This window comes from Microcaecilia unicolor, chromosome 2 (genome assembly GCF_901765095.1).
Source record: "Microcaecilia unicolor chromosome 2, aMicUni1.1, whole genome shotgun sequence".
NCBI lineage: Eukaryota > Metazoa > Chordata > Amphibia > Gymnophiona > Siphonopidae > Microcaecilia > Microcaecilia unicolor.
The window spans coordinates 27,730,721-27,744,072 of NC_044032.1; the positions used below are offsets into that span (position 1 = coordinate 27,730,721).

General features: G+C 43.6%; 1 protein-coding gene across 3 annotated transcripts in view; it reads left to right on the forward strand.

The window, feature by feature from the left end:
• Window positions 1-13,352, forward strand: part of LOC115462832 (ubiquitin-associated protein 2-like) — a 434,768-nt gene that overhangs the window by 276,952 nt on the left and 144,464 nt on the right. For all 3 annotated transcript variants that reach the window (XM_030192863.1, XM_030192864.1, XM_030192865.1), the window contains one exon: window positions 5,892-5,964. In XM_030192863.1, the coding sequence (XP_030048723.1) occupies window positions 5,892-5,964 (73 nt within the window). The remainder of the gene's footprint in view (window positions 1-5,891; window positions 5,965-13,352) is intronic.

Sequence of the window (13,352 nt, forward strand, 5' to 3'; positions counted from 1 at the left end):
TCTTTAGCTTTCCTCACAGAAAAAAAGCAAACAAAGTGGCAATTCAGTTGTTGGGATTTGCAGGCAGAACCCAAGTTCCTGTGGACTGGGAGTGACTGCAGCAGCAGGGTTGTCTATGGGGTGAGTGTTTCTCTGAGTGCCGCAACATTTCCCGGGCTTTTGTTCTTCATATTTATGGCAGCTGAGACTGTTAAAAGATGCTACCGCTGCAGCAAGAGGTGGACCACAGCGGGGCTATGCAGCGCAAATTTCTTGAAGTCGTCGGGGTCGCTGAGTTTGGTGGTTTCTGCCGACTCAGACCCTTCCCATGCTTCGGGGCTCGGCAGCAGCACCATCTTTGAAGCACCGGGAGACGCGGAGGTATCGGCTCCTCAGACAGTACTACTACTACTACTATTTAGCATTTCTATAGCGCTACAAGGCGTACGCAGCGTTGCACAAACATAGAAGAAAGACAGTCCCTGCTCAAAGAGTTTACAATCTAATAGACAAAAAAGTAAGCAAATCAAATCAATTAATGTGTACAGAAAGGAGGAGAGGAGGGTAGGTGGAGGCGAGTGGTTACAAGTGGTTACGAGTCAAAAGCAATGTTAAAGAGGTGGGCTTTCAGTCTAGATTTAAAGGTGGCCAAGGATGGGGCAAGACGTAGGGGCTCAGGAAGTTTATTCCAGGCGTAGGGTACAGCGAGACAGAAGGCGCGAAGTCTGGAGTTGGCAGTAGTGGAGAAGGGAACAGATAAGAAGGATTTATCCATGGAGCGGAGTGCACGGGAAGGAGTATAGGGAAAGACGAGTGTGGAGAGATACTGGGGAGCAGCAGAGTGAGTACATTTATAGGTTAGTAGAAGAAGTTTGAACAGGATGCGAAAACGGATAGGGAACCAGTGAAGCGACTTGAGGAGAGGGGTAGTATGAGTAAAGCGACCCTGGCGGAAGACAAGACGGGCAGCAGAGTTTTGAACCGATTGGAGAGGGGAGAGGTGACTAAGTGGGAGGCCAGCAAGAAGCAGATTGCAGTAGTCTAAACAAGAGGTGACAAGGGTGTGGATGAGGGTTTTGGTAGAGTGCTCGGAAAGAAAGGGGCGGATTTTACGGATGTTGTAAAGAAAGAAACGACAGGTCTTGGCGATCTGCTGGATATGAGCAGAGAAGGAGAGAGAAGAGTCAAAGATGACCCCAAGGTTTCGAGCTGAGGAGACAGGGAGAATGAGAGAGCCATCAACAGAAATAGAAAGGGGGGGGGGAGTGGGGAAGTGGGTTTGGGGGGGGAAATGAGAAGCTCGGTTTTGGTCATGTTTAATTTCAGGTGGCGTTGAGACATCCAGACAGCAATGTCAGACAAGCACGCTGAAACTTTGGTTTGGATGCAAGGTGAGATATCAGGGGTAGAAAGGTAGATTTGGGAGTCATCAGCATAGAGATGGTAGGAAAAGCCATGGGATGAGATTAATGAACCAAGGGAAGAAGTGTAGATAGAAAAGATGAGGGGACCAAGAACAGAACCCTGAGGTACGCCGACAGGCAGAGGGATAGAAGTAGAAGAGGATCCACCAGAGTGAACACTGAAGGTGCGGAGAGAGAGGTAGGAAGAGAACCAGGAAAGGACAGGGTATAAAGGACAGGGGAGCTTTTGCGGCAGCCTGCCTTGGTTTCTGAGGGTGTGGAGCCGGCGAGGGACTCTCGGGGGCGGCCCTCAAGGGAGCTGGCGACAGAAGGTCAGGGAGACTTTTTTTCCCTGGAGTTCATTTTGCTGATGCATGGGGCCTTTTTAATGAAAAGAGCTCTCCCTGATGTCCACTCTATTCACATGCAGTCCCCTCCCCCTCCTGTGGCCCAGGAGGCCACGGTATCTGTAGCGAAGGCTATTCCTCCAGTATCTTTGGACACTCCTGCCCTTAAGCGCAGAAGGGTTTCTTCTGATTCTGGTTCCATTGCACCTCTTTCCCCTCTCCAGTCCCTCTTTCCCCTCTCCAGTCCCTCTTTGGGGGCTCGGGGGAATCTTCTAGGCCTCCAAGGGGGGAAGATTTGGAGGAGAGGCAGGTCCTGCAGGAAGAACTAGATGACCCTAAAGCTGTTCGCATTTTTCATCGGGATGAACTTCCCTCTCTCATTTCTGACGCTTTGGAAACTTTAAATATTGAGGATCCGGAGGTAGCTGCTGCCTCTTCTGTTAATCCCAAAATGGCCAGCACCTGGAAGCCTTCTCGGGCTTTCCTGGTTCATGAGGCTGTACAAGAACTTATTTCAGCTCAGTGGTCAGATCCAGATGGGAGCCTGAAAGTAGCTAGAGCTATGGCTCATCTTTACCCTGTAGGGGAAACTTATCTGTGTCTTTTAGGGCTTCCAAAAGTGGATGCGCTAGTTATGGTGGTTACATCCAGGCAGACTCTGAACAGGAAAGTCGACTGGCAATTACCAGAGTAGTAAAAGTCCTGCAGTCTTTTGGTTGGGCGTCAATTTTCTCAAAAGTCAGCTGACCCCCTCGCAGTCTCTTGAATATTAGGGGGTGTGCTTCAACACGGTCTTAGGTTTCTTCCCGACAGCAGGCGCCTCAAGATACAGGTTCAGGTGCACCAGTTGTTACAGGTTCCTCGGCCCCGGGCGTGGGATTATGTTCAGGTGTTCGGGTTGATAGCAGCTACCTTGGAGGTTATGCCTTGGGCACAAGCACACATGAGACCTCTGCAACATGCTCTGCTGACTTGCTGGTCTCCAAGGTCCCTGGAGTATCAGCAGCATCTACCTTGGATTCCTGCAGCGAGGCATAGCATGAGCTGGTGGCTCCAATGACAGTCTGCGGTGGGGGATGCCGCTGGCACCTCCTCAATGGCTGTTGGTGATCATGGATGCCAGTCTCTTGTTCTAGGGAGCTCAGTGCCTCAGCCTCTATGCTCATGGTCGGTGGACAGCCTTGGAGGCGGAGTGGTCCATCAATCGTGTAGAACTGAGGGCCATTCTCCAAGCCTTCATGGCATTCCAGATGACCCTGGAGGGACGGGCGGTCCGAGTTCTCTCCGACAACACGATGGCGATGGCTTATATCAACCACAAAAGGCAGCCAGCATTTTGAACCGGGCAGAGAATCACCTGCTTCTTTTATCTGAAGCCCACATTGCCGGCCAGAGCAATGTTCAAACCGATTTCCTCAGCAGGCATCACCTCTATCCGGCAGAGTGGGAGTTGTCGGAAGTGTTTCGGCAGATTTGCGACAAGTGGGGGACTCCCGACATCGATCTGATGGCATCCAGGACAAGTGACATGCTTCTTCAGCAGAAGGAAAGATCCCGACTCCGCAGGTCTGGATGCGCTGTCCCGACAGTGGCTATCATCCACTCTCCTGTACGTTTTTCCTCCGTGGCCTCTCATAGGGCAAGTTCTTCATAAGATTCGTCTTCACCAGGGACTGGTTATTCTGGTGGCTCCAGATTGGCCGCGTCAACCGTGGTATGCGGATGTCATGCGGTTGCTGATAGAGACGCTGTTCCGACTCCTGCTGGTGTCAGACCTTCTTCACCAGGGTCCGGTAGCTATGGAAGTTCCCTGCCGCTTTGGTCTTGCGGCTTGGCTCCTGAAAGGTCGCAGTTGAGAAAAAAGGGCTGTTCTGAGGAGGTCATTGCTACTTTGCTGCAGGCTCGGAAATTGGCCACTACTTCTGCCTACACCCAGGTTTGGCATACCTTTGAGTCTTGGTGTGCTGCTCAGGCTTGGTCCCTGCTGTGAGCCTCAGTGTCTCAAATGCTGGCCTTTCAGCAGGAAGGGTTGCAGAAAGGGCTGGCCTACAATTCCCTCCAGGTACAGGTGGTGGCGCTGGCTTCTTTCCGAGGATGCCTTGCTGGCACTTCCCTGGCAGTTCATCTGAATGTTGTCCATTTTTTGCGGGGGATCTTACATCTCCGCCCTCTGTTGTGTTCTCCTTGCCTTTCCTGGAATTTGGGTGTAGTGCTGAAAGCTATGCAGAGGGCTCCTTTTGAACCTCTCAAGAGGGCCTCAGAGAAGGACCTTACGCTGAAGGTGGTTTATTTTGTAGCCATGGCTTCAGCGCGTAGAGCTCCAAGCTGTTTCCTGCCGAGATCCATTTTTACATTTTTCGGAATCCGGTGTTACTATCCGGATGGTACCTTCGTTCTTCCCTAAGGTTGTCTCATCTTTTCATCTGAATCAGCCTCTTTTTCTGCCAACCTTTCAGAAGGAGGATTGTCCAGACTCTTTTCGGCAGCTTCGTTTCTTGGATGTTCGTAGGGTCCTACTCCAGTATTTGCAAATGTCGAATGAGTTTCGGCGTTCTGACCATCTCTTCATTCTTTTCTTGGTTTTGGAGAAAATTGGGTTGCTTGTAGTTTGCCACCTTTAATTATACCAGTAAAATTGATGAAAAGCATCAAAGTAGCAAACTTTTGTAAATCAGAATGACAAAGATGCCTGACTTCTTGAGGCTTCATTAATTATGATCTTTGTATTTGTCATTCACAACAGTCACTATTGCAGCAGGAGAGGTGAGACTGTCTTCCTACATATGAGTAATGCTTTTGTATCCAATCTTAAAATTTGGACTGGAGGAGTAGCCTAATGGTTAGTGCAGTGGGCTGAGAACCTAGGGAACTGGGTTCAATTCCTACTGCAATCTCTTGTGACTTTGGGCAAGTCACTTAACCCTCCATTGCTCCAGCTACAAAATAAAAACCTGTATATAATATGTAAACTGCTTTGATTATAACCATAGAAAGACAGTTTATCAAATCCCATCCCCTTTTCCTATCCTACAGTAGCAATGCTGGTTGTTCAGCTCTCATTTGTGATTTTGTATCCTAATAATTTTGGCGCGTAGTCTGTCCTTCTGGCTTGTAATCATGAAGTCCAATGCTAACTTCTGGTAAAAAGTGTGTTTTCAGAAGATTCTGGTCCTTAAACCCATGCTTTTTTCTGCCTGAAGGGATGTAGGTGATCTTGAAAGTTTATGTGCCTCATCATGTTTGGGTATTTATTTTGTTGATTTAATAAAAGGTGTCACAGTCAGTCTCAATATGGCTAGAAGAATTTTGCAATAACGAAAGCTATTAGGGTTTACTCAACAGAAACTAAAATTAACAAAATGTTAAAATTTCAGGTTAGACTACCAAAAGATTTAACAAACAGAAAAGCTTTAAAGAGTTTTCTAAACTGTGCAGCAGAACTAACTTTCCTAATTTCCACTGGTAGAGCATTCCATAATAACACCCCTCCAGCATAAAAGGTGGATGAGCAATAAGTGCTTAACCTAATGACTTTGAAAGAAGGCACATTTAGCAGTAGTTCATCAGCAGAGTGCAGATTTTGATTGCGACAGTAAATTTGCAAGTTACTAGCGAAACTAACAGGAGCTTCGTTTTTCAAGGTATTATGAATTAAAGTTAAAACTTTTAATTGTACTCTCCAAAGAACCAATAGCCAGTGCAGTTCTTTTCAAAATTGAGGAAATGTTGCGATCATTTTGGTAGCCCAAATAACATTCTGACAGCAGCATTTTGTGCAATCTGAAGTGCATGTAGCATAAAATTTGGTAACCCCAAGTACGAGTTACAGTAGTCCAGCAAAAGCATTGCAAAGGATTGTAGAACAGATCTAAAATTGTCCAGAGATGAGAAGCCTTTTAGTCTTCTAATCAATCTTAATTAGAAGAACATCATTCAAATAATATTCTGTATTTGTGGCTTAAAAGAAAGAGCAGAATTCTCAATGATTCCTACTTAGTTTCTGTGACAATGGACATCTTTACATCATCAACATTGACTCATGGTGGAACAATGTTATCCTGAACTGTGTACCACAGCAATGTTGCTTATATTGAAAACTTCTTTTTTTGGCATGCTTCTTAAAATGGTGGTTCTTTATAACCATATTCCTTTGTTTTTACAGTACATTAGCTAATAATCAGAACAGCAGCCTTTCCTCTACCTCAGTAATGTCTTCAAGCACTTCACATGCAGTAGTAAGTCATTTTCATATTTCCAAATTCATTTTTAATATATGTAAAGCAATGTGATAGTGCTTAATAATGACATTTTAATGTATATTGAAATTAAGTAGTGCGTCCACTGTTACAAAATGTTTTCTCAGGTTCCATTTCCCATGGATGTAGATTGTGGAGAAAATAAGTACTGTTATGATGTTACAGTGGAGGAGTCTTTGAGTTGATCATTTTGTAATGACAGGGTGTTTGTAAAGGAGGACTGAGTGGGTTGTAATTATGTATTATAATTACTGTTTTTTCTTTCTTTATAAATTTTTCCTGTTGCTCTAGGTTTAATTATGCAGTGAGCAGATGGGGATGTTTTAAAAATGTCATTCATGTTCTTTGCTTCCAGTTTCGTTAACGTGGGGCAAGCATGTGGGGCATTGATCTGGAATTCTTTGCAACCTTTGTGTGTGTGTGTCTAACCTGGAGCAGTATCTAAGCATTCTGTTGGTTTAGAAAGAATAATAAAATGAAATAATGCATCGCAAATATATCAAACCATTAGATATCACTGTAAACATATTTCAGAGAATGGATTTTACAGTTTTACCATAGGGTACCACTGTGCCATGGCAGCAGTTAGTAGGTTTCACAGTAGAATTTACAACAAAGAAAACATATCTGAATCACTCTTATTTACCATCCCTTTCCATGCCATTAGGGAAAGAGATGAGGAAGGAAGGGGGGGCAGTATGTGTAATAGGGAAAACGTTGAACATGCTGCAAAGAATTATTTCTAATGTATGTGTGTTTCTGTTACTGGAAGAGTAGAGAAGAAGGGAGAAGCAGTTTGAAAGGAGAAATTTCCTATCAAGCATGTTTCAGTACACCAAAATTCCTCCCATAGAAATGCATTGAGCCATTTTTGAAGGGAGCTTATTTCTCTGGAGCTTCTAGTCCAATCTAGTACATTTACCTATGTATATATTTATGGACAGTTTATATACTGCCCAGATAGACAAGGTGCCACTAGGCAGTTTACAATAGAGAGTATAAAAGCTAGAAAAGAATATACAAAATTAGAAGAAAAAAAAAGGGGAGGGGGTAAAGAAGACAGGATAAGAAGGAAGGAAAGATTGTCAGCCAAAGGATTGCTGTAATAGCCAGGTTTTGAGGTGCATCTTAAATGCCTTGTAAGAGGACTCAGTGCATATATAGTCTGGGAGAGAGTTTGAGTTGTGGACCCAGGTAACCAAGAGCTGTAGAACGTGTGATATCAAGAAGAGGTGAGGATTTTGTTGTGAAGTCGAGCTCTGACAGGAAGATTCTCTTTGCTATGTGAGTGAGGGAAACCAGACTGTCAGGGGTGGAATTCCAGGGTCTGATCAAGGAACTGAACTAATTCAGAGGCAACAATTCATTCTTGTAGTTTGGACATATAAGGCAATTTTGAAATAGGCCTGTAGTTGGCATGGTCAGTAGGATCAAGATTGCGCTTTTATAAGGATAGGGGAGACAATGGCATGTTTCCATAAGGAGGGCACTGAACCAACAAAAAGGCTCGACTGGAGAATGGGTAGGTAAGGAGGAAGGACGAAAGAAGAAAACCTCTGGACAAGGTTTGCTGGCCATGGGTCCAAGGGGTCTGAGGAGGGATGTAAACTGCTGACACATTTTTCAAGAACCACTTTGGAGAATGGGTGGAAGGAAGACCATTCAGAGCAGGGGATAAGACTTGCAGGGGGAGACCAGTAGGAGGAAAGGAGGAAGAGTTACTGATGGAGGTTGGGTGGGCAGGCAGGTAAGGACACAGTGAAACCAAAATGGAAGAAGCATCTGCCAAGTAAGGGGGGGGGGGTAGGACCTTGTAGAAAGTCTAGGAGTGGAATGAACAAAAGACAGTTTGTTTGCCATGCCTTAGCAAGATAGACAGGTGAAGATATTTTGTCAGCGACAGTAGTTGATTCGGGGTGGGGGGTGGGGGCAGGAGCTATTGAATTGAGGATTTCAAAGAGCTTAAAAGGACGATTAGTGGAGCAAGAAACATAAGTACAGCCATACTGGGTCAGACCAATGGTCCATCTAGCCCAGTATCCTGCTTCCAACAATGGACAAGTCACAAGTACATGGCAGAAATCCAAATAGTAGCAACATTCCATGCTACTGTTAGATTATATATATATATATATAATATTATTCTATATTCTATTCTCCACCAATTACATATAAGGTAATATGATAAGAATATGTAAGAAAAGGGGGAATTAGATAATATATTAGTTGAATTACATTAATCTGCACTGCAAGGTTTAAGGACATGTGCTCAGAACATAAAGACCATATATTTAACTTTAAAATGTTTATTTACAATACAGGTAATATAATAATGTTACAAGAGAGAGGCAGTTTTTAAGAATCTTTCACAAGGGAAATGTGCTTTTCAAGATTAAAAGGTCTGAATTATAAATTATGCTTGTTAATGGTAACTCACTTTGATAGAGGCTGCTGGGTGGAGTGATGAAGATCCTTGTAGTCTTCTGTTGCAGAGTTGTTGTTGTTGTTGGAGCCTGGAGAAAGTCTTATCCGGGTGTGTGTGAAGTCCAGCAGAGTGGCAGGAGGCAAAGCAAAGAGAACCAGATCCCAAGAGCTAGAGCTGGGCATTTTTTCCAGGCTTTTTATATTTTCTTGCTGGACCCTAGGCTGAAGTCAGGTGGGGTGTCTGAGAACTGGCTTCATCTGGTTTTTGAGATGGGGCATGGTAACTGGTCACATGTTTAATGACATCATAAGACTTTCTGTCTGGACATCTGCTGTGATATACACATCCATAAGGCATCTGACAGGATTACAAGAGTCTTTGTCTGAGAGTAAGTGGGCTTCTTTTGTCTGATTAGATAGCTAGATGGGCTTTTCAGTCTGAGTCATTGTCTGAGAATAGGTGGAGTTTCACTGTCTTTGGTTAACTCCAGTCTTTGTGATTGCTGTCCATCCTCAGAGTTTTATTCTTTGGAGATGTGTTGATGGGCTTAGGTATCCACCCAGCTAGTTTTTGTTATCAGTAGTTTCCAGGGGGGAACGGGGGAGATGAAAGCCAGACCAGTTATTCTGTCCCAATAAGTCTTTGCAGCTGTACTTATTTTATATAAACATTTTTATCTGATCCAGCAAAATCAATAACTCTGACAATTAAACTCATATCATGCTACATTACCAACCCCAGGGCAAGCAGTGGTTTCTCCCATGTTTGTCTCAATAACAGACTATGAACTCTTCCTCCAAGAAATTGTCCAAACTTTTTTTAAACCCAGATACATTTATCGCTGTTACCACATCTTTCAGCAACAAGTTCCAGAGCTTAACTATTCTTTGAGTGAAAAAATATTTCCTCCTATATGTTTTAAAAGTGTTTTCATGTAATTTCATTGAGTGTCCCCTGATCTTTCTACTTTCTGAAAGAGTGAAAAATCGATTAACTTTTATCTGTTCTACACCACTCAGGATTTTGTAGACCTCAATCATATTCCCCCCGCCCCCCCCCCCCCCCCCGCCATCTCTTTTCCAAGCTGAAGAGCCCTAACATCTTTAGCCTTTCTACATATGAGGGGCGCTCCATCCCCTTTATCATTTGGTCGCTCTTCTTTTAACCTTTTCTAATTCTGCTATATCTTTTTTGAGATATGGTGACCAGAATTGAGCATAATACTCAAGGTGAGGTCGCATCATGGAGCAATACAGAGGCATTATAATAATTCTTGGTCTTATTTACCATCCTTTTCCAAGTAATTTTTTTTTTTTTAAGTTTTAAAGTTTTATTGAAGTCTTGCAAATATACATGCAAAACATTCCAGTAATACAGCCATCAAAACAATAGAACTTCACCCCTCCCCTTTAATACAGCGGTCTGTGCCTATCCAGTCCAAAATATATCGTGTTAAACATATTAATTATCCGTCAGTTGGGTGGGGTATCTGGTCTCAACTTCCACTGTTCATAAACCCTCCAAGTGTCATAATATTTGGCCAGCTGTCCGTGTCGCATCACTGTGAGCTTGGAGAGTTGGAAAATTTCATCTAGCTTTTGCAGGATACGAGACAGAGGAGGCAAAGAGGCCTGCTTCCAGGCCTGTGCTATAACCAATTTACTGGCAGTGAACAACAAAATAGCAAATTTATGCTGAGATATATTAATTGAGGTGAGTTTGTGATAGACAGCATTCCATCCGTCGTGGATACTTCTTCCCCAGTATATCTTGTAGGGTATCAAGTATCAAGACCCACTGATTCTGTACAACTGGACAAGTCCACCACATGTGGAAAAAGATTCCTGTTCTCCACAATCTCTCCAACAGACATCCAGGGTTGCTGGAAAAATCTTCTTCAGTTTCACTGGCGAATAATACCAGCGATAGAAGATCTTAAAGCCATTCTCAATCAGGTTACTAGCCACAGATACTTTAAACAAATACTTGATTGAGCTTTCCCATTGTTCCCCTGTGAATGATGTATCCAGCTCTACTTCCCTTTTATTGATATACCAGTGCAGCGTGGATTTAGCTAACAGTAAGGCCAGATGTATCCAAGAAATACTTCCCTTAGCTCCTCCCGCCCGAAGGGCTTGTTCTATTAGAGTTACTTGTAAGCCCAGGTCTCCTTTTGCTTTACGATGGATGAGGTCCCTAACCTGTCTGTATTGAAAGTCCTCTCTTTCGAGTAGGCCATATTCTTCCCTCAGGTCATCGAAAGGGACAAATTTCCCCTCGCCCCATATCTGGCCCAGGAACCGCAAACTCCATCCGCCCACCTTTTATAAACCCGATCCTGAGGCCCTGGCTCAAAAGAGGGAGCATGTTGTATGGCTGTGGACAAATAGTACTGTCTATCTGAAAAGAACATCTTCCGAACCTTATACCAAGTCTGTAGTGGAAAACCCACTAAAAGGGAGGACACTCAGGACACATGAAGCAGGTCTCTTCCTGGGAGCCATGGAACTGCCCAAACCGGAATAGTACCCAGGCCCTGCTTATCCCAGTCTAGCCATTTGTTTTTGTCATTCCTTCACTCATCCATTCCGCTAGTATATGCATCTGGGCTGCTTTAAAGTAAAGCTCAAAATGGGGTATTCCCATCAAAATGGAGTACTCCCATGCCTCCCTTGAGTTTAGGCTGATATAGCATAGACCTCCGTACCCTGGCGCTTTTTCCAGATGTAGGCAAACATTCTCCTGTTCAGTCGTCTAAAAACAACCCTGTGGTATGAGAAAAGGAAGTGCCATGAACAAGTATAAAAGCTTAGGCAGCACCATCATCTTAACTGCCTGAATTCTACCCATCCAGGTAAGTGTTAGGCCCTCCCAACGGTCCAGCTCAGCCAGGAGTTGATTGTTTAGTTGGGAAGTTAGCTTGATATAGTCCCTTTATCTGAGCTGTCACTTGGACACCTAAGTATTTGATAGACTTTCGTGCCCACTGAAAGGGAAATTGTTGCTGAAGCCGCTGGGCCTCACGGGAGTCCAGATTAAGATTTACAATTTCTGATTTAGTCATATTTACTTTAAAGCCCGAGGCTTTCCCGTAATCGGTTAGGATCTCGGAGATCCCTTTCAGCGATTCTATAGGATCAGACAGTGTCATCAAGACTTCATCAGCGAAGAGCATAATCTTGTGTTCCACCCCCCCCCCCCCCCCCCCACACACACACTCTTGAGATTCCCCTTATGCTAGATGTATCACGTACTAATTGTGCCAAAGGCTCAATAGAGAGAGCAAAAAGAAGGGGGGAAACGGCTTGGTCAGGGACTGCTGGGGCGTGGCAACATGACGGTGTGAATCAGACGGTGAGAGAACGCTGTGCTACTGCTGGACGATTACCTTCAAGAATTTTTTTCCGCTTTTACTATGCCATACACTAAGAGGAAAGGGAATGTGAGGTTTGTGCCCTCACCTACCTCTATATCGTCCCCAGTCCAGCAGAGGCTGGATCGATTCCTCACCGGAACCTCTTCAGCAGATCTGAGGGTGAATCCCGTAGCAGAGGAAACCGAAGGAGTGGAATCCCTGCCGGGACAAGAAACATCGCTGTCTCCTCCCTCAGTTTCCAATACCCCTCCTTGTCCGGCTTCTACTGCTTCGCTAAGAGAAAGCACACACGCTACCAGAAGTGCAGCGTCTGAGCTCTCTGGTGAGGGAATAACGTCACTGAAATGGAGCCTGGAAATTGAGGCCCGTGGATTTCTTGAGGCCTCAAAAACAATGAAGGAAGTAAATCTTGGGCAAATATGGGCAATGCTTAACAAAATGGATTCTACTCTTCAAAAATCCTCAGGTGAAGTATCTGCTTGCATCTAAAATTTGAAGAATTGGTCAACAAAGTGGACACAATGAAGGAGGATTTGTCTTCCCAGGTTAAACAAATTCAATCTGAAGTGAAACAAATTCAAGATTTCAGTTTTATAATAGCTAAAGATAAATTGGCTCTCCATAAAAAAATTGAGCAGATAGAGATTTTAATAGGCGTTTGAACCTTCACCTTTTAAATTTTCCTAAAGTTCCCAGGACTTTGCCAATTGATGTGTTTAAAAGATATCTGCTAGAAAATTTGAAAATTCCTCAGGAAGCAATTCCCCCTATAAACAAGATTTATTATTTGCCCAAAAACCCGTCGAATGGAGAAAATAGAGGTGGAGCAGATATGAATATTGACATGAACAATATATCTGCCATCTTGGAGCAATCGATAGAAAATTCTACGAAGAGAGCCACCCTTTTTGGTATCATTCGTTTTTGAACAAGACCTTAATACCATTCTAAGACTTTACTTTAGACAGTCAAAAACTCCTTTTGGTGGAAATAGGAATGGATTTATCCAGATGTTACAAAATCGACCCAAGAAAGGAGAAAAAGTTTTTTTGACTATGAAACAGGAAGTTTTGGAACTTGGGGGAACTTCCTTGCTTATCCGTGTAAATGTGTGATTCGATATGTTGATGCAAAGTATATATTTTATACACCTGAACAATTAAGAGCATTTTTGAATTTGAAAAAGTTATAATAATGTTGGATTATAAATTGGTGAGGTAAATCACACGTAGTCTTTCCTAGGTTTAAATTCTACTTAATATCTCCTATTGACTCTACCACGCCCCCACAATTATTGTGGTCTAAGAAAACTGATTATAAGTTTTGTTAAAGGTTAATTTTCTTATTATACGTCAATACAAGCTGTGTTTCTGTTTCACAAGTGTATAACTTGTAAAAAGTGCAAAACAATAATAAATAAAGAATTTAAAAAAAAAAGAAGGGGGGAAACTGCATAACCCTGTCGCGTACCGCGATGCAACTCAAAAGGGTCCGTGTAGCATCCATTAATGCACAAGCTTGCCAGAGGGGCCGTATATAGTAGGCGGAGCCATGACATGAAGCGCC